We start from the raw sequence: 21322 nt of genomic DNA, 5'->3' as shown, positions 1-21322 counted from the left end.
AATGAATATAATCCTTAAGAAACTCGGTTTGTTTTATTCAGTGTCTTGATTTATTTGTTAAGTTCCTGAAAAAATGGTTAATATTATGGAAGCGAGAACCACTTTTTTAATTTGAAAATATGGACCAGTCCATTTCATGTTAATGAAAGTTATCAGTAAACAATATATAGGGATTATGATGGTAAAAATATTTATTTGTGAAATAGAAAAAATAATCCAATTAGAATGTCCAAATGAGTTGCAGATGACAATAGCTGGCAATTAATATCTTCAGTATTTAGGAGTTCTTCTGAGTTAGTTAGTGTTGGTCGCTCAGTCGTGTCTGACTCTGCGACCCCATGGACTGTGGCTCGACAGGCTCCTCTGTCCATGGAATTCCCCAGGCAGGAACACTGGAGCGTGTCGGCATTTTTAATCCTGATGGCTTCAGGACATTGCTGCTTGGTGAAACATGCCACTCGCATCAAGGCAGCTGACAGCCTGCATGTTACTCTGGTGGTGAGAGCGTCTCACCCCTTCTACACTGGGAATCGCTCTTGATATTAACTAACTCCATTCATGATTTTTAACTTAAAAGTGTTTTCTAAATAATATTAAAACTCAGAATGTCTGAGCAAGGCAGCAACATTTGGCAAATGAAACAAGGTGTTAGCTTTATTGTGAATCTGCTGCTGCTAAGTCACTTCAGTCGTGTCCGACTCTGTGCGACCCCATAGACGGCAGCCCACCAGGCTCCGCCATCCCTGGGATTCTCCAGGCAAGAATACTGGAGTGGGTTGCCATTTCCTTCTCCAGTGCATGAACAGGAAAAGTGAAAGTGAAGTTGCTCAGTCATGTCTGACTCTTAGCAACCCCATGGACTGTAGCCTACCAGGCTCCTCCGTCCATGGGATTTTCCAGGCAAGAGTACTGGAGTGGGGTGCCATTGCCTTCTACTCAGTTACATTTCTGAAATGACTCTCAGAGCAAGACACCCTCCACGCCAGATATATCAGTAGAACCTTAAATTCAGTTATTCTGGAATCAAGGCGTGTGTTTTTATATTACTTAACATATTGGCATGTACAACATACGTTGTTCGATTCTTTGCATCCCCATGGACTGGAGCCTGCTATACTGCTCTGTCCATTGAACTCTCCAGGCAAGAGTACTGGAGCGGGTTACCATTTCCTACTCCAGGGGATCTTCTCAACCCAGGGGTTGAACTGTATTCATATATTTAGTTATATGCCCTATTATTTCACACAAGGTAATTCTTTTCTGTCTTCTTTACTTTAGAGGTTATCTTCGAAAGCAAGGGGAGACATATTGAAGCTCAAGATTGCTGAGGTCCCTTGATCTGATCTTAGAGCATGAATAACAAATATTTTTTAAAATGTATTAAAAGCCTCTTAAGTAATCATTTGGGAAAGTAAAGTTCATTTGAATTCTGAAAGTTACTAAGAATTTGTTGTAAATACTGAGCCTAGTGAAAAAAAGGATATAAGCTTATTTTGGTCCCTTTAACAGACTAACTTAGAAGAATGAGTGGATATTGTTAAAGAAACACAGGGAAAATCGATGCATGATGCACGCCATCGCTCCCAGCTCTTAGCAAAATGCGTTATTAGATGGTGTTTAAAAATACAAGTGTCCACGTTCCACTTTTCTACAGTGAGTATTTGTAGAATTTTGGAAACTTTGCTCAGCTTTGGAGTAGAAAGGATAAGAAAGAGATTAAATTATTTACATTTAAGAACTAAATAAATGCCTGTTTTCGTTTCCTATTTTGATAAGTTTTGGAGTTTGAAAAGTATTACTTTTGCCTTTCCTACTGATTTCTAAATCCTTCTGGCTATTCTCTGCTGTAATAATTTTATGACTCATAAGAGGAATATTTATGTGAAAGATTAAGATGCTAATTCTTTTAAAATGATATCCATAGACTACCATATATAGCCAGCATCAGTGAAATGAAAAAAATCCTGCAACAATAGAGTTTTTCAACTTTGGAGTTAAAAAGGTAAAGAGGTGTTAAAACTTTAGGTTAAAATTTTACCAAAGGTCATTACTTTATTGGAACATTTCTGAGGTCTAAGTGAGCTTGTAGAAAGCTAATCTTTTATAAATTTACATACTAAAGCTATAAGCTATTAAGTTAAAATCTGAAGACTCAAGTTACATTTAAGAAAGTCTGAAGAGTTTCATGTTAGAAGGTTCTCTGAGCTTGCACTCGGCATCTTCCTCTGGGAAGTTAATCTAGCTGTAACAGACTAACTGTTTTAAAAGTCTTCTTATTCAACCTTGAAACAATTGAACTGTTCCCTTTCTAAATTATTCATTTATACTAGACACTGTAATGGCCACTTGGATTATGAAGTCAAGGTAAAATCATTTTCCCCATGCAGCAGTAAATGCTATGGGAGACACACACCGAGCCGCGAAGGCGGGGGAGACACAGGTAGATGCGTGCTCCAAGGGCAGAGCGGACATCTTTACGGTCTGTTCATTCCCGCCACAAACGCTGAATATTGAACGTGTGCAGAGCATGACTCTAAATCATAAGAATATAGAACAGAAACAAATAAACAGTGTCATCAGTTAAAAATGGAAACGGAAAAATAGTTACGAATCAGAGAGGGATTGACTGGGGAATGGAGGGAAGTGATCATTTTAGATAACTTCTCCAGGATGGTCCTCTGTAATCAGTGATTTTTGAGCAAAGATCTGAATGAACTGAAGAGCCATGCGGATAGCTGGGGGAAGGGAAAGGAATGTTCCATGCCTGGTACAGCAGCCAGTTCAGAGGGGCTGAGGCACATTTGAAGAACAGCAGGAAGGCCATTGCAGCTGGAACACAGCTGGTGAAAAGAAGCATGGAAGCCATATTATATAGGGATTTGTAGGTTTTGGACAAAGCAGGGACATGATCTGAATAAGGTTTTTGAAAGTAGGAAGGTTAGTTATTGGGCGGTTGCAATAATTCAGGGGAAGTGATAAGAAGCGATTGGACTCAGAACCTGAATTTTAGTAGGTGAGTGGGACTTCAGTTTACGGAAGGAAGGGGAAGATAAAGGTAGCGTTTTGTGAGAGCTCGCTGAGCCTCAAACTCCCAGCACCGTGTAACTAGTGAGAGAGTGGTGAGGAAGTGGGACTAAAGACACTTAAGAAGGTTGGGTCCCGAAAGGTTGGGAGACCATCAAAAATGATTCCTTTCTAGGGTTCTTTTCCTGTGGAAGCGAAAACCTGTGGGTTTCCTGTTTTTATTATCCAGTCATTTCATCTTTGAGACCAGGTTTATTTTATCATAAGCTTATCTTGATATTATATACAGTTTTTCAAAAAATACGTATATTGTTAGAACAAAATGGCAGAACTTCCAAGAAAACGTTGGAATAACTCTTTTTAAAAAAGTATCTATTATAAGCCCAGCCCTTTGTCAAGCACTTTCTCCTTTAATCCTTTCAACGATTAGTTGAGAAAGTACTTATCTCCATTTTTTGACGAAAGTGAGCATCAAGCACATCAGGAGTTTGCTCAAGGTTAGATGGCTAACAATTACAAATATTGGATTCAGAATATGAACCCAGGTCTGTCTGAAGTTAAACCTTTCATAGTTTTCTGTGAAGTGTGCTATCTCTGGAGTTTAATTTCATTTATAATGCATGGAAAAAAAAAACAAACAAGCCATATTAGTTTTCCGTATTGTAAATCAGTTCAGTCCCTCAGTCGTGTCCGACTCTTTGCGAACCCATGGACTGCAGCATGCCAGGCCTCCCTGTCCATCACCAACTCCCGGAGCTTGTTCAGACTCATGTCCATCGAGGCGGAGATGACAGCCAACCATCTTGTTCTCTGTTGTCCCCTTCTTCTCCTGCCTTCAATCTTTCCCAGCATCAGAGTCTTTTCCAAGGAGTCAGTTCTTTGCATCAGGTGGCCAGAATACTGGAGTTTCAGCTTCAGCATAAGTCCTTCCAGTGAATACCCAGGACTGATGTCCTTTGGGATGGACTGGTTGGATCTCCTTGCAGTCCAAGGGACTCTCAAGAGTTTTCTCCAACACCACAGTTCACAGTATTGTAAATCAGTGGTTCTCAATTTGTAATGTGTAAAGGAATCTCCTGGAGATATATATTTTTTTAATGCAGATTCTGATTCTATAGGTCATGGGTAGGACCTGAAATTCTGCATTTCTAACAAGTTTCAAGGAGGTGTTACACAGCTGATTCATGAACTACATAGATAGAAGACTCTGGAATGGTGACCTTAAAACCATAGAAACGTTATTAAAGATCCACTTTGTTATTCCTATTCTTATTTTAGTTCTATATTTAATCGGAAAAAAAACAACTTTCCTAAGGACTTATTACATATGAATGACTCCACCATTTCATATGAGAGCTCATTTAATAAAAGAGCACTGCAAAATGTTACCAACTTCTTAAAAAAAAGCCTGTGATCTGTAAAAGCACAAACTGAGGATCAGACTGACTTGACTAAGATTAATCAATCATTCTTTTCACAGGTAAGTTCTTAGTCATTTCAGCTCAACAAACTTCGGTTGTATTTGGTGGTAGTGCTGGAGAAGGAACTGGCACCCCACTCCAGGGTTCTTGCCTGGAGAATCCCAGGGACGGGGGAGCCTGGTGGGCTGCCGTCTGTGGGGTCGCACAGAGTTGGACACGACTGAAGCGACTTAGCAGCAGCAGCTAAGCCCTAAGAGATATAAAGATCAAAAAAGTCAAAGTACTTCCTTTAACTTAGAGCTTCCTGGGAAGACATGCCAGGATGTAGGCAAATGAGTGGAGTTCACTGAGGCATCTGCTGAAATGGGACATGAGCCAGTGGCTGGGGACACAGGTTACGGCAGTGAGTAGAATACAGGTAAGCAGCAGTGTCAAAATTCCGGTCTAAGCCTTATAATGTATCAGTTCAGTTCAGTCACTCAGTCATGTCTGACTCTTTGGACTGCAGCACAGCAGGCCTCCCTGTCCATCACCAACTCCCAGAGCTTACTCAGACTTGTGTCCATTAAGTCGGTGATGCCATCCAACCATCTCATCCTCTGTCGTCCCCTTCTCCTCCTGCCCCCAATCCTTCCCAGCATCAGGGTCTTTCCAGATGAGTCAGCTCTTCACATCAGGTGACCTAAAATATCGGAGCTTCAACTTCAGCATAAGTCCTTCCAATTAATGTTCAGGACTGATTTCCTTTAGGATGGACTGATTGGATCTCTTTGCAGTCCAAGGGACTCTAAAAAGTCTTCTCCAACACCACAGTTCAAAAGCATCAATTCTTCAGTGCTCAGCTTTCTTTATGGTCCAACTCTCACATCCATACATGACCACTGGAAAAACCATAACTTTGACTAGACAGAACTTTGTTGGCTAAGTAATGTGTCTGCTTTTTAATATGCTGTCTAGGTTGGTCATAACTTTTCTTCCAAGGAGCAAGTATGTTTTAATTTCATGGCTGCAGTCCCCATCCGCAGTGATTTTGGAGCCCAAAAAAATGAAGTCTGTCATTGTTTCCACTGTTTCCCCATCTATTTGCCATGAAGTGATGGGACCAGATGCCATGATCTTAGTTTTCTGAATGTTGAGTTTTAAAGCAACTTTTTCACTGTCCTCTTTCAAACTTTCACCAGTAGCCTCTTTAGTTCTTCTTTGCTTATGGGCTAGAGTTTAATCTTACCTTAGCGACCCCATGAACTGCAGCACGCTAGGCTTCCCTGTCCTTCGCTATCTCCCCAAGTTTTCTCAAACTCATGTCCACTGAGGAATGAGTCAGCTCTTAGCATCAGGTGCCAAAGTATTGGAGCTTCAGCTTCAGCATCAGTCCTTCCATTGAATATTCAGGGTTGATTTCTTTTAGGATTGACTGGTTTGATCTCTTTGCTGTTTAAGGGACTTTCAGGGGTCTTCTCTAGCACCACAATTCGAGAGCATCAATTCTTTGGCTCTCAGCCTTCTTTATGATCCAACTCTCACATCTGTACCTGACTACTGGAAAAACCATAGCTTTGACTATACGTTATACAGACTTTTGTCGGCAAAGGGATGTGTCTGCTTTTTAATATGCCGTCTAGGTTGGTCATAGCTTTTCTTCCAAGGAGCAAACATCTTTTAGTTTCATGGCTGCCGTCACCATCCATGGTGATTTTGGAGCCCAAGAAAATAAAATCTGTTACTGTTTACATTGTTTCCCCATCTATTTGCAATGAAGTGATGGGACTGGATGCCATGATCTTAATTTTTTCATGTTGAACTTTAAGCCAGTTTTTTTTTTCACTCCTCTCTTTCACTTTCATCAAGAGGCTCTTTAGTTCTTCTTCACTTTCTGCCATTAGAGTGCTGTCATCTGCATATGTGAGGTTATTGATATTTCTCCCAGCAATCTTGATTACATCTTGTGCTTCTTCCAGCCCAGCATTCTCATGATGTACTCTGCATACAAGTTAAATAAGCAGAGTGATGATACACAGCTTCGATGTACTTCTGTCCCGGTTTGGAACCAATCCGTTGTTCCATGTCCAGTTCTAACTGCTGCTTGTTGACATACAGGTTTCTCAGGAGGCCCGTCAGGTGGTCTGGTATTCCCATCTCTTTTAAGAATTTTCCACAGTTTGGTGTGATCCACACAGTCAAAAGGTTTTAGCATCGTTAATGGAGCAGAAATTGAACGTGCCACTCAAAAAACATGGAGAACTCTTTTTCTCGATTCTAGTGCAAGATGATAAACTCTGAGTTGAACTCACTGTTAAAGAACAAATATAAGATAAGCATCCAAAAAATCAAAAACAAGTGCAATTTCAATTCATAGGTGGGGAAGAATGTTACTAGTGGGATGGAAATCAAGAAAAGCTTCACAAAGATAGAACATGAAAATAGGGTAGGATTTCAGTGCCTAAAAATCAGGAAAGTTCAGAGGAGACAGGCTGGGGTTTGTGCATTGGGGATACATGTGGAGGTGCAAAGTGCATGACCCTGCTGAGTACTGGAAGGACAGGTCATGCCAGGAGGACTCACTCTGAATGGATTATTAAGTTACTAGTGCGCTAGAATCATGTCACCAAAGAAGCACATGATGCGTAGGAGAGGATTGAACCTGTGTGTAGGCGAAGCCCTCTTGAGGAAGGCGCGTCCACACTGGGGAGGGAAGAGGAAGCACTGGCTGAGCAAGGCGGGCGGGAGAGGAGTGCCTGCGGGAGGAGACGGAGACGGGAGAGAGGACTTGGCCGGACTGAGCCCAGCCTGAGTGAGGAGGGCGTGAGCTGTAGTGGCGACACTTTTAGAACCTCTTCAGTGTGCTGTGTAATGGCTGGCGACAGACGACCTTGAATAGTCCAGTGAAGATTTGAGAAGTTTTCCTGGGGGCCTTCGGGAGCTCTGAGTCATAGAGCTGCTTCCTCAGAGGAGGCGTGAGGCTCTTCAGGTACATAAAATGTGCCCTTGATTAAGACCAATTGGGAGGCTACTGCTCAAATTTAGTCATGGAGATATGAAAGTCTACATTTAAATTTTATCTGAGCAACAGGGGCGATTGTATGGTAAAGTAAAACCAGCTCAGAATCTGAGGACATGTTTTGTGGACTGTTGGTGTGCAGTTGGTGGAGAAGAAAGACTGGTGTCCCTGTGAGGAGTATTAAAGATATAAGAGCCAACTATATGAACATGACTGAAGCAGTGAGGTTTCATGAAAGTTCTAGGAGAAGAAATTTTAAAAAAACACTCCTTTTGATTAATGTGTGTCATAATTGCAGTGTAGTACTTAAGAGCATGAGTTCTGGAAAGCTAGAACTATCTGGCAGAGCAGGCAATGGCACCCCATTCCAGTACTCTTGCCTGGACAATCCATGGATGGAGGAGCCTGGTGGGCTGCAGTCCATGGAGTCGCACAGAGTTAGACATGACTCAGGTGACTTAGCAGCAGCAGCAGCAGAACTATCTGGGTTTGAATCCACCCTCTGTCAGTTACTGGGCTAAGTCATCTGGGGCAACTTTTCTGTGCTTTAGTTTCCTCATCTGTAAAGTGAGGATAATAATAGGACCTATACCATGGGACTGTTAAATGAGTCAATATTTGCTTGTAAAGAACTTAGAACAATGTAGTAATGCAGTTTGTGATTCATCATAAATGTCAGAGACCTTTGAAAGATGTATTGCATCTACTTTTTCCAGCTGCTCTTAACATTCTGAAGAAACTACTCCATGATGGCCCTGTACTTTGAATCACTCATCGGGTTTTGTTTAGTAAACTTTCAGTGTCCTGGGTTACTTCTTTATTCCTGAGTTGTGGGGCAGGTGAGAGGGAGAGATTGATCATCTAACTTTGGCATAATCAAGACTTTCTGGTTTGATTAGACGTTGCAAATGGTTTGTGAGTCATTCTTGATGCAAGAGGGTCCTTAGGCAAGAGCAGGAAGTTGACGTTGAGTCACCTTCAGTATTATGACATAGAATGTTTTGTTTGTTTTCAAAATATTACAGGAAGTTAGTGTTTGTTATAGTCATTTTTCAGCTAGTAGTAATAAATACTGCATAAAAATTTATTTTTCCCAAGATAAGTAATTCTAATTTATTAATTAATTATAGGCTACTACTCTTTCTTGTTTTTCCTAATTCAGATTTCTCACCCTCTTTACATCTTATTAAAGTGATGACTACTTACTCTTTACCTTCATGATCCAGGGCCTACTTTTTATCTCTTCCTTGTTCCCAAAAGACTTTTCTGTGGTGGTTAAGCCTAATAGCCTAGCCTTGGAAAACTCCCACACCTTTCCCATGTCTAAGGGTCTGCGTCTCATGTATGCGCACATTGTCTGGGATGAAAATGTTTGTTGCCCACTTGTACTTATTTAGAGGTGATTCGTGAGTTTGGAGAAGTTGTTACTACCCTTTAGTACTGGTGGTCCCCTGTAAGTCTTCCCCACCTTTGGTCTTGGTGGTCCCTGTAGGCGTTCCCCACCTTTGGTGCTGGTGGTGCCCTGTAGGTCTTCCCCACCTTTGGTGCTGGTGGTCCCTGTAGGTCTTTCCCACCTTTGGTCTTGGTGGTCCCTGTAGGCGTTCCCCACCTTTGGTGCTGGTGGTGCCCTGTAGGTCTTCCCCACCTTTGGTGCTGGTGGTCCCTGTAGGTCTTCCCCACCTTTGGTCTTGGTGGTCCCTGTAGGCGTTCCCCACCTTTGGTGCTGGTGGTGCCCTGTAGGTATTCCCCACTCCACCATTTGCCGGTTAACATGCTTGACGATCTGCTGATTGGGTCATGACGACAGGGTGACCCGCGAGCCTCAGCCCTCCCTTCCTCTGCCCTCGCCCCGGCCTGCCCTGCGTCCCCACCGGGGGATGCGCGTGTCCCGGCTCATCACATCTTGGCTTGCTTTGTGTTTGAGTCCGCCCTAAGGTCACTATCTCAATGTAGCCCTTCTTAGTCCACATTTCTGAAAGACCATTTCCAGGTTTGGTTTTGATTTTTGTACTCACGCTGTTTTGGGGGGTTTTTTCACTGCACTTGTCATTAGCCAGCATTGTACTGTACATACCTGTCTGTCTTCCTAGCTAGATCATAATCCATGAAGCAGGAACTGTTTTGCTTATTGCTCTATATCCAGGCCTGGATTAGTACTTGAATATAGTAGGGGTTCAATACATACTTATTGAATAAAAGAGATTGCTACATCCTTGTGCCTTTAATTGCAGTGATACTTAATAATGGAGAAATTGAACTTAACATGGAAAGGATAAATCAGGATATTTTTCTCTCACAGTCATAAATGAAGAATTTTAATTGACTTTTGATTGCATTAATGTCAGCCAACATGTATTTGTGCCCTTTCTGAGTAACAGGCACTCGACTCAACAGTGAAATAGAGAAATGCGTAATATACACTTCTCTGTTCCAGGATTTCAGTCTCGCCTGGAAGAAAACACATATAAACAGAACCATGTGATAAGTATTATGGCATTAGGTATAAAGAAAATATTTTGTTAGCACAGAGAGAGGACTCTTCATTTGAACTGAGAAAGTGAAGAGTCCTCAACTAAAAATGGTTTGAAGCTCAGTTGTGAGTAATAATTCCCATAGATCACGCCAGCTTACTTGCCTCCAGAGTCCCTACTCTTCATTACCATCTGGTCATTAGAGACCAAAAAGAAATGTATCTGGTCACTTCTCCATGATAGTTGCTTGGGCCATTTCAGTTTTTTAGAAAAGAAACATTGCCCTTCTGCTTTATCCTGACAGAGGCCGAGCCATTTGCCTCACTTTTCCTAGCAGAGGTGACTGTGTGCTGTTCTCAGACCTGGAGCGCTTCATAGTTTGCTCTCTGAACTGCCCTGATGCCTAACAGTGGACAACCGTAGTTTCACAAAAGTCAGATAAATTCAGATAACAGTTATATACCAGCTAAAGAATTGTGAGTAGTTATTTTTTATATCATTGTTTCTCAAAAATGTGTTCCTTGGACCAGCAGCATCCACATCATCTGGGCATCTTCAGGCCCAACTCCAAACCTACTGAATCAGAAATTCTAAGGATGGGCTCAGCTTGCGTTTTATCCTAAGTCATTAAAATATTGCTACTTATATTTGCTTCATTTTATGTACTCCCTATTGGAGAAGTTTTAATATTTATGACACTAAAATCAGGATGTAAATTGAATTCGAATTTTCTGAATATATTTTGATCTATCCCTGTAGTCTCCTGTTGTAAATCTAGTTTTGTGAGAAGCCCAGATTTCCCCACGGACTTACTGACTTTACTCCATTCCAACTCTAGCCCAAACAGATGTTTGAATCAAACTTCCAGTAGCCTGTGCAACTTGATGATTCAGAAATATATCTCTCGTGCTGTCTCAACTTCTTATGGTTATTCAGCAGTTAGCTTAGTTGAACACAATGACTTAGAAACCTGCATTATCAAGTCACTGAATTTCATCTCAAGAGTATTTAAATAAAAATTCTCCTGTGTGTGAATAAAGCGCAGATCTGTTATTGTTTATTTAGTTCACATTTGAGGTTGAAGATTTTTTTTCTTTTCAATTTTGTTTTTTCTATTAGAATTCGATTGTGATGCAAAGCTATTTAAAGGTAATGTTTCCTCATCTACTCCTTTGCCTTTGATCAGTAGCTTTTTCTGCAAAGAGGACATCCTGTTTTAGACAGTGTTTCCACACGTTAAATTTTTACCTAGTGTTAAATGAACATAAATATAAAAGCATTCTTTTGTGTTTAGTATATATATTTGGTATCAGTTTGAATGCTTATAAAATTTTACAGTGATTATTCTACTTCATATGTACATATTTAATTCTTTAATTAGAAATAAGGGTGGGAAAATAGGCAACAGTCACTACATTCTTTTTTTGTACCAGTCTTGTCTCTGCTTTATATCTTCATGTCTAAAATTAGTTGTTTAGTCAGTCGGGTTTGACTCTTTGCATCTCCATGGACTGCAGCATGCCAGGCTTCCCTGTCCTTCACCATCTCCCAGAGCTTGCTCAAACTCACGTCCATTGAGTCAGTGATGCCATCCAACCATCTTGTCCTCTGTTGTCTCCTTCTCTTGCCTTCAATTGTTCCCAGCATCAGGGTCTTTTCTAATGAATTGGTTCTTCATATCAGGTGGCCAAAGTATTGCAGCTTCAGCTTCAGCATCAGTCCTTCCAATGAATATTCAGGGTTGATTTCCTTTAGAATTGTCTGGTTTGATTTTGCAGTCCAAGGGACTCTCAAGAGTCTTCTCCAACACCACAGTTTGAAAGCATCAATTCTTTGGCACTCAGCCATCTTTATGATCTAGTTCTCACATCCATACCTGACTACTGGAAAAGCCATAGCCTTGACTAGGTGGACCTTTGTCAGCAAAGTAATGTCTCTGCTTTTTAATATGCTGTCTAGGTTGGTCATAGCTTTTCTTCCAAGGAGCACATTTTAATTTCATGGCTGCAGTCACCGTCCTCAGTGATTTTGGAGCCCAAAAAAATAAAGTTAAAATTAGTCAGAGGTTTCTTTTTTGTTTTTAAATTGAAGTATAGTCAATTTACAATGTTGTGCCAACCTGTGCTGTATAGAGGTTGGTTTTTGATTGTTTATAGTATACAAGAACAGAACTGGTGGCAAGTTTTCTAAATTTAATTTTTGAAGTCTAGTGTTTTTAGTGAAATACTAAGTATTATACTTAATGACTTATATATGAAAAATACTTGAGAAATATGGTTTATATAGGATAAATAGCTAATGATTTAAACTTACGTATGAATGAATAAAGTCATTATTCTGCTTTGCAAATTTAATGTATGGAAGCACCTGCATAAGTTTTGGGGATGTGTTTATGTCTTTGGAACGCAGCACACTGTATGGTTTTAAACAGGATCTCTGATGTCGGATTGCCTGGGTTCAAATCTTGATCTTGGGAAAGTGTACTCTGCTGTCTCCCTTGGGCAGGTGATCTGTCTGAATGTCGCCGTGTTTCATCAGAATGATGGCGTTGACTACAGGGTGTGCAGTGGTAGTAATGGTGCTGTGCCATCGCTGCGGGGGGTGCTGTGCATTGCGCAGTTTATAACAAATTTAGGATGAAATGTGGAAACAACTCGGATATGTAACACTGGGATAAATGAATTCTAATATATCTGTGTAGTAAGATCTGTGAAGCCATTAAAAGGAATGAGAGAGACTTACGTGTTGTGTTAAGAAAAGATGTCCATAATATATATTAAGTGAATAAAAGCAAGTATGGTTCAGGTATAGCTTGGCATCAGTAGTTATGCATGTGTATTATAAAATGTGCACAGGGAAAAAAATCCAGACTATATCACGAAACAAAAGTTTGCTTTTTCTCCTGGAGAATAGATTACAAGAAACTTTGGCTTTTCCATTTTACTGTTCTACAAATTTTAAGCACTTTTTAAGATGTCAGATGAGCCATAAAAATGAAAACATTTAAGGAGCAAAAAGCACTGGATTAATATCAGATCATTCACATATTCTGCTTATAATAGAAAATGTGACTCCACTCCCACTCTCTGATCTGCTTCAATCCGTCTGTGAGAATCCAGCCATCAGTAATATCCAGCTTTTTTTCTTAACCAGGTAAGAAAAAGAGTAGTGACAAGAACTGGTGGCAAGTTTGCTAAATTTAGTTTTTGAAGTCTACTGTTTTTAGTAAAATACTAAATATTATACTTAGTGACTTATATATGAAAAATACTTGAGAAATATGATTTATATAGGATAAATAGCTATATTTACGGCTGCAGTCTTTGGGGCTGCAGAGAGTGGTGGTTAAGAAAAAAAAGTAGGGAATCCGTCTAGTCAGGCAGGTTTATAGGCGATAATGACGCCTGTCAGGGCCCTTGTGTTGATGCTCCCAGTGACGCACGCAGTGACTTCTGTTGACCTGTTCATCATCATGTCTGAAGAACTTAGAATTTTATTACTTGTTTTTCAGACTCATTCAGCCATCTTCCGTAATTAAAGCTAGTAACAAATCCTTGGGCTTCCCTGGTGGCTCAGTAGTAGGGAATCCACCTGCAGGCTCAATCCCTGGGTCGGGAAGATCCCCTGGAGAAGGAAATGGCAGCCCACTCCAGTCCTCTTGCCTGGGAAATGCTGTGGACAGAGGGGCCTGACAGGCTACAATCTGTGGGGTCGCAGAAGGATCGGACACAGCGGAGAAACTAAACACCAACAGTTCTGAAGTTTCTGACTTCCTAGTGGGGAAGCAGGGACCAAAGTGACACTGAAGGCTGCTGAGAAAAGTGGTTTGATTTATATGTGGTTAACAAGTCTGCTTCCCATTCACCGGAGTCCCAACTCGGGACATAGCATTGTGTGCAGAACTTCACACTCAGGATTGGAGGAGGGTCTTCCCCCGTAGCCTCTGTAGTAGGAGTCTAGAACATTCCAGTGGCATGTGCCTGCATTCCCTAACATGATTTTGACCCCATCAAAGAAGATCTTTGATCTATAATAGCAAATCGGTCTGTTCTTGATACAAATGAAACTGGCCTAGAATTAGGGCCTTGGGTCCCCTGGGCCCGTGTGAGTGGTCTGTTGGCCACAGTTCCTCTTCCAGCACCACTCACAAGGCCGTCTTGGACTGCCAATACGGTCAGTCCCCTGCACACGAATGAGTTCTGTTCCAAGAGCTTGTTCATAAGTTCAACAAAGTTAGCCTAGGTACCCAACGAACACAATTAGGCTATATAGTATTGTACTATAATAGGTTAATAATAAATTTTCAAAAATAATACATTAAAAAAAGCACAAAAAAAAGAAAGTTTTAGTGTTACAGTATAGTACCTTGAAAAGTACAGAAGTAGAGTATGGCTGGCATAAACTGGCATCAAGTGAACAGGCAAGTTCCTGACTGGAGGGGGGAGCGGAGGTGGACGATGGTTGAGCTGAAGGATCATCAGCGACAGGAGGCAGAGGGCAAGCCAGTCCCCCTCCTGCTAGCCCCGGGAGCACAGGCTCCTGGCTGCATTCGGTTCTGTCCACCTTCCTGAAAGAATGATCCAGTGATGCTGGGTAGTACATGCTGTACTGCTGTACCCTACGCAGTGAAGTGCACAAAAGCGCAGCCACGTGTAGGGGATGCACACGTGGGACTGTGCACCAGACACGTGAGCGGATGTAAACGTGGTTGGGCATGCACGTTTGCGTCTTTGCACGTTCACAACTCGAAGGTTCGTGTGCAGGGGGCTTACTGCCTAGAGAAGAGGGACTTGCTCCATTTTTGCACAGGATACATACTTAGTCTCTAATCTCGGGAGCAGAAGATAAATAAAAAGTTGGGAGAGTGAGAGGGAGGTTCAAGAGGGAGGGGACGTGTGTATGCTTGCGGCTGACTCTCGTTCTTGTGTGACAGACTCCGACACGATGTTCTGAAGCAGTTGTCCTAAACTTAAGAAGTTTTTTTAAAGGTTTAAAAATGATACAAATGTAAAGGAAAGAAGTGTTACGAGGAAAATGGCTGCGGCATCAGGCTGCTGGGTGTGAGTGTCAGCTCTGACGCTCACTCCGGGTACAGCTGAGCCGCTCTGCCTCAGTTTCCCCGCTAGAATGGAGATTGTCCTGCCGCTGGCGTCCCCAGTCATCGTATGATCAGATGAGTGCACGCACGTATGTACTTGGCACAGTGCCTGTCGCACAGGAAGCAGTCACTTCCTGTTGGTCCGTTCACCTTTGCCTCTCCCAAGTCCTCGTGGGAGTGGGAAGTGGAGGAGACAAGGAGGAAATGCGCCTGGGTTTGAGCATTTATACCGGGTCTCTCATTTCATTACTGTTCCCTCAAAAAAGCAGCTCGATACCCTCGCAAGGAGAGAAGCATCTTGGTGGTGGTTTAGTCACTCAGTCGTGTCCGACTCTCTGCAACCCCGTGGACTGCCGCCCACTGGGCTCCTCTGTCCCTGGGATTCTCCAGGCCAGAAGACTGGAGCGGGTTGCCACTTCCTTCTGCAGAGGATCTTCCCAACATAGCGATGGAACCCAGGTCTCCTGCATGCAGGCGGATTCTTTACCGAATGAGCAGGAGGGAAGCCGAGAATCATCGTAAACGTTCTGTATTCTTAGCCCTGTCTCCCAGGTGTTGTTTGCTCACGCTGTAGTTTTGAAATTTGTGCCTCTTTTCTTTTTCTTCCTGAGAAGCCTGCCTCCCCGCCGCAGTCTTGGTCCTTACTCTCCCCCTCCCACATCTCTGACAGACTGAAGCTTCCAGCCCCATCCCCGCCTCCTAGCAACTTCTGGGCTGCTGAAGAATCAGCTTTTTTCAACCACGTTTTCTCTATTATAGCTTTCTTGGTGTGTGTCAGTCACATAAATAATGGAAATCAATGGCAGTTGGCAGACTAAGCTAAACCGTGCTCTATATTAAGCAGAATGTTTATGATACCGTAGTGCCGTGAGAACACTTGTACAGATTCCTTATTAAGAGCTCCGGGGTCTCTAGGAAGGTACTGTCACGAAACAGGCTGGATGGGGGCAGAGTCCCCGGGCTGCGCACCCCGTGTCTTATATTGACACTGATAGTAACTGTTTGGGTCATGACTTCCAGAGAGTTTGTCCAAAATCTGAAGTTTTTTACATCTGTGTCTCTGGGGATGTAGATTTTATTGTTGGATAATTTCTTTTTGGTGGAGAAGAATCAAGTATTTGGGTTGACCTTCCTTCTCTGAACACATGCTTGATTCTACTTTCATGAGTTGTTTTATGTCAGGATGCATTTTCTTTTTAAATTAGCACCTCTCCCACTTTTTTTTATTTTTAGGTGCACCAAATAAAAGCCAACCGTGATTTTTTTTTTCTGTTGTTTATAGGTCCTCTTCCTGATGGATGGGAACAAGCCATGACTCAGGATGGAGAAATATACTATATAAACCACAAGAACAAGACCACCTCTTGGCTAGACCCCAGGCTTGACCCTCGTTTTGGTAAAGGTTCATCTCAAAATCTTTTTAAATATTTTTTGATTACTGTTTTTTGGTATATGAATTTTGGGAGGTACATTTAAATTAAATTGCGTTACTTCATAATTTTAAAAAATGACTGCCTAGCCAACTTACCTAGTACTGTTTTCATTCCTTTCACTTTAAACTTGAATTTGGATCTAAAGCAGCTTTTTAGCTTGGACTCCTTGGGATGGGGTTGGAGGAACGTTGTGGTGGTTTACTAACCGGACTCACTGTTCCTTTCACAGTTTTGAGAAACACAGTGATCTTGTTTAAGACGATCTTTCTAGCTATAGAAATAATTGGGCTGTTGCTTCATCTAAAACCTGAAACACCAGCTTCTGTCAGTGAGTGGCCTGGTGTCTGCTTCTGCTTAACTGGAGAGAGTGGTGACTCCCATCCTGTGTCTTGGTGGTGAAGTGCTTTCTGTCCTCAGCTGGGGCAGGGACCCCTGTCCTGCTAGAGATAGGCCAGTGGAAGCGTTTTTCCCTTCTCTTTGTTTCTGCCCACACCCATTTTTCTAAGAGGTTTTTTTTTTTCTTTGTTTTTAATTTAGGAAACATAAAGTAAAGCCGTATTTCTCCCTCAGATCAAATGACAAAAATCACCATTTGCACAAAGAAATACTCCCCTCCCACATGTGCCTGTCTTGATAATAGTATACAAGCTCTTTGGGGCCTTTTTATCCATATTTTTCCACTGTTTTCCTTTTCTTCAGTTGGGTTTCTGAGATATTTTTCCAAAGCCATGGAAAAATGAATCTAAAAAGGAGCAGATCGTTGTGGTTTAAAGCTTTCCTCTTGGGCTGGATGTAGCTAACTGAAAACAACGAGCAGGCAGGCGCTGAGTGGGTCAGACGGGGGACGGGGGACTGGGGGACGGGGGGCTCGGGGGACTCGGAAGCTTTGAAGCTCTGCAGGGGTTGACCTAACAGCAACTCTGGGGCCCTTATGGGAGAGAGGGATTAACCCCTTGAATGCCATCAAAACTCAATCTGGGGTAAAAAGGAAAAAAAGAAAACTCTACCAGGGCTGGGCAAAATACCTGCCCTGTTAGGAGCGTCCCGAACAGCTCTGTGTCTGTATGTATACCTTTTAAAAACCCCAACATTTGGGTTTCCACCCCAAGCTCACTGATTGGTCAGTGTTATGAACTGATCCCCTATTCAAGTAAAGTCAGAGGTGGGATCAGGGCAGAGACTGTCACTTTGACAGATACCCGGTTTGGCTTAAATTGGAGCCTTTTCAGCTTCAAGACCTATTTGGGTGTTAAAAATGTAATGTGGCATGTTAATAATTTGCAACTTCAGATTCTATTTAATACTTGAATAAGCCCTTGTGGTTGAAACCAAGTAAGGTAGAAAGTTTAATAAATGTTGCCATTTGTATGGACTAGAACGATAACAGCCATGTTTCCTCAAATCATCTTTAGTGAAATGAATTCGGCTTGTCCACATTTGGAAATTTTAAAAAATGGTACTGTGGGATTTTTTTTCCTTCTACATGAGGTTATGAAAAATGATGATTAACTCTCAGCTAGCTATAGAAACCAGCAGTTGGAGCAAAGGTTTTTGTTTTGTTTTTAAGTATTTTCAGTTAATAAAAAGTGAAGTAAAGCAACTTGGCTGTGAGCGTAAGTAGATCCATTAATTACACACTCAGCTTGGTCTTTTGTTTTAAATGGGAGAAAGTACAAAAAAATAATAGTCTCCCTCCCACCTCAACACATATGTACACACAGCGTACAATTAAGTATGCCAAGAAAAGGTTTCATAAAATGCTCTCACTGCTTTGAGTTTCCCTGTTTGGGCCCACTGTTGTATGTGTATTCCAGACAGGCTTGACAGCTTGCCAAAGCTTTTTATTTTGTGGCCCGACTTCTAATCTGTTCCAGACCTTTTCAGTCAGAGAGCTCAAGTGTAACTGAAGGGGAGCAGGACAGGGGAGGAAAAAAGTGTGGGTTTCTCTGATCCACGGTGACAGCAAATAGAGGCAAGCTGTTAGCTGCTGAATCTGAAGCAGTTTTCCTTGAAATCTGAAGTTCTATGGTAGATTGCATTTCATCTGCCAAAAAAATATAAACTATCCACTTTCTGACCCTTTGAACCATGCAAACACAGCAAATGATAGGTTATTGCCTTTATGGTTGTGAAATTTGCTTTCCTATATTCCCCAAATCTATATTAAAGTATTTACCATTTTTTACCTTAAGTTGACCTATGTCTTTTGACATTTTAGAGTGGAAAATACACTTGACCTCTGTATAAGCTTGACTTTATCACTTAATCGCCTTCAAACACCAGCCTTTTATATTTCTGTTCTTTATCAGATGCTTTGGAATAGTTATATTTAGAGTAATTTTTTTAATCAGTTCTTCACAACCCCCATGAAGTTAATAAGTTATCCATATAATATAAATTTTAGGAAATTCGTAATTTGTTATGCATTGGTTCCTTTTTATCCAATTTTCTTGTTCTTTAACATTTAAAAACTGTATCTTTAAAAAAATTATTGAAGTTTTTATTTTATGTTCATTTACAGTATTAGGTATATCACTTAGTGATTCAACATTTTTATAGATTATACTCCATTTAAAATTATTACAAAATAATGACTGTTTCCCTGTGCTATATTTTTCCCTGTTGCTTATTTTTTATACATAGTAGTTTATATCTCTTAATCTCATACCTTTTCTTGCCCTTCTATGAAAACTATATATTTTTGACATTTATATTATTTTACAGCATTGATTGGTAATTTGTAACAAATCATGAGGTGACATCCAGTAGCAATAAAAACTGGCTGATATTTACTGGCTGTGAAAAAAGGAGGGCTTTTATCTATTTTTAAGGAATCATACTAGGACTGTTTTTACACTTTATTAAAGAAAGTTGATGCTTGAATATTACACAGGTCATTAAATTATTTCATATTTACACTTTTTTCCCCTTACAGATTTTATACTTGCAAACATAAAAGGTCTCAAGTTTAAACATTTTCTTGTGCATCGTAAAATTATTCATTTTATATAATATAGCCATATGAATATTTTCCAGTGAAAACCCTAATGAAAGCAAACAAAAAAATTACAGTTCCGGTTCTTCAGAATGAAAAATCTATTCCAAAATACTAATGGTCAGAGAACTGATCTTTTATGTAATGTCCCTGTTTATGTGAAAGAACATATTACATAGTGGTAGAATCTGTGTTTCTGGAAATAAGTCCTGATGGGACCACTGGGATTAAAAATACATTTGGTGTAAATAAAGTACTGGAACTAGAGATGTGGATTAAAAAGTGTATCTTTTGAGTCTTAAAGGAGGTAATAAATAACCTAGGTTGGCGAAAACACAATATCCTTTCTAATCACTAACAGCAGTTCTGTGCGTACACATTCTATGCATGGAAATGTAACATAATTAAAACCTAGATGTTAATTTTGGTCCTTGGTTTTAAGGTATCCCAAAACTTGCTTTGCAGTCACAAACCAGAAGTTGTTCAGCACACCTTTCTGATCATAGATAAATATTCTGCATCAGTAGTTAAAGGTCTGTTAAATATTTTCAGTGTTCAGACATGCATTAACCTTTTCCTTTTAAGAGCAAATATTTCCGATAGCTGTTAAAAGTAATATTTTGCTTTTGATGAAGATGCTTCTAATGACCAACTAAATATCTTGTGTCTTGTAGAGGAAGGGAAAGCCCTGAAGGCTGTAGGAACTAACTCTGTAACTCCATTAATGGAATCTTGGGTGGCTAGAATACCAGCATCAGCTCATTTGAATTTTTACTGAAGCAAGTCTCTTGATTATCCAGCATTAAAAACAAGTGTTTCCTTTGTTTTTTGTTTTGTTTTTCCTGCCCTCTTTTAAATATTGCCTAGTGATCCTAAAACGTCAGTTTGGGTTGTGAACTACATTATTAACTGCTTAGGGTGGGGAGGAAAAGCTGTTTCATTGTGCTTTAGGTAAGTGGAGCTGTTGCTAACTGCAACGTCTTAAAACAGATAAACCTCACCAAGATTGGCACTAGAAGGAACTTGTGATTCTTCTCGTCACCTTTTCTCAAAGGAGGAGGGAAGGGGTGCCTTGGGCACTGAGGAACGTTGAGCGCCCCTGACTCCTGCCTGCTGAATGCCACGGTGGACCCAGTCCCTGTGACTCCAAACCCACCAACGTACGTTTAAAAAAATTTACTGGGAGAGGTAGGGAATACTGCCTCAAATCTGAGTTTCTCTGAGATCTAGGAAAATTGTGACCTACCGAGTTATATAGTCAAGTGACAGAACCAGAATCTGGGCTTGATCTTTTGACACCGAGAATTTTAAAGAAATCTAGCAGTTCATCTTTCAGAAACACACCTAAGTCACCAATACTAATAGATGGAAATTTCAGAGGGAGGGAGACGACAATGGTTAATGCATTTACTTACATACTGTGACTTACATATTATGACTCATCTTGAGGAAATTACCAAAGGTAGTGAGTTTCTAGTTACAGAAGTGAAACCGTCCACTTGAATTATCAGGCCTCACCTCTGCCACATCCTTAAGAGATTACCTTCCAACCTCCCCTTGACCTTGCCCTTGACTAGGAGCTTACCACGTTTCAAGGCAGTCCATTTTATTTCAGGAAGGTTCTAATGGCCAGAAAGTATGTGTTCTTTTATTACTCAGAAATTTACTTCCCTTCAAATTTGTGAATACAGTCCTAATATCAGAATGTTCTCTTTTAACTGTGGTTTCTCTAGTTTTTTCCATGAGTTAAGAGTTCTGAGTCCTTTACCAGTTTAATTCCTGTCTTCTGGATGCCTTTCATTTAACTAGTGCCTCTTTAAAGGTAATATTCAGTGTAGTTTTTAAATGCACATTATGCAGTGAGAAAAACAATTACAACACT

The 21322-nt window shown here is 40.8% G+C and overlaps 1 protein-coding gene across 17 annotated transcripts in view; it reads left to right on the top strand.

Annotated features, from left to right (window-relative positions):
- YAP1 (Yes1 associated transcriptional regulator) overlaps positions 1–21322 on the top strand; it is a 123616-nt gene that overhangs the window by 66022 nt on the left and 36272 nt on the right. For 7 of the 17 annotated variants that reach the window (XM_081545937.1, XM_081545931.1, XM_081545941.1 and 4 more), the window contains one exon: positions 16295–16408. The exons of 4 other annotated variants lie outside the window; for them this stretch is intronic. In XM_081545937.1, coding sequence (XP_081402063.1) covers positions 16295–16408 — 114 coding nt within the window. Of the gene's footprint in view, positions 1–16294; positions 16415–21322 lie in introns of all 17 variants that reach the window. 6 more of the 17 variants (XM_081545939.1, XM_081545942.1, XM_081545930.1 and 3 more) reach the window with 1 other exon arrangement.

The sequence above is a fragment of the Giraffa tippelskirchi genome, chromosome 11, assembly GCF_054371585.1.
Source record: "Giraffa tippelskirchi isolate mGirTip1 chromosome 11, T2T-mGirTip1v1.2.pri, whole genome shotgun sequence".
NCBI lineage: Eukaryota > Metazoa > Chordata > Mammalia > Artiodactyla > Giraffidae > Giraffa > Giraffa tippelskirchi.
This window is presented reverse-complemented; position numbering and strand designations above follow the sequence as displayed.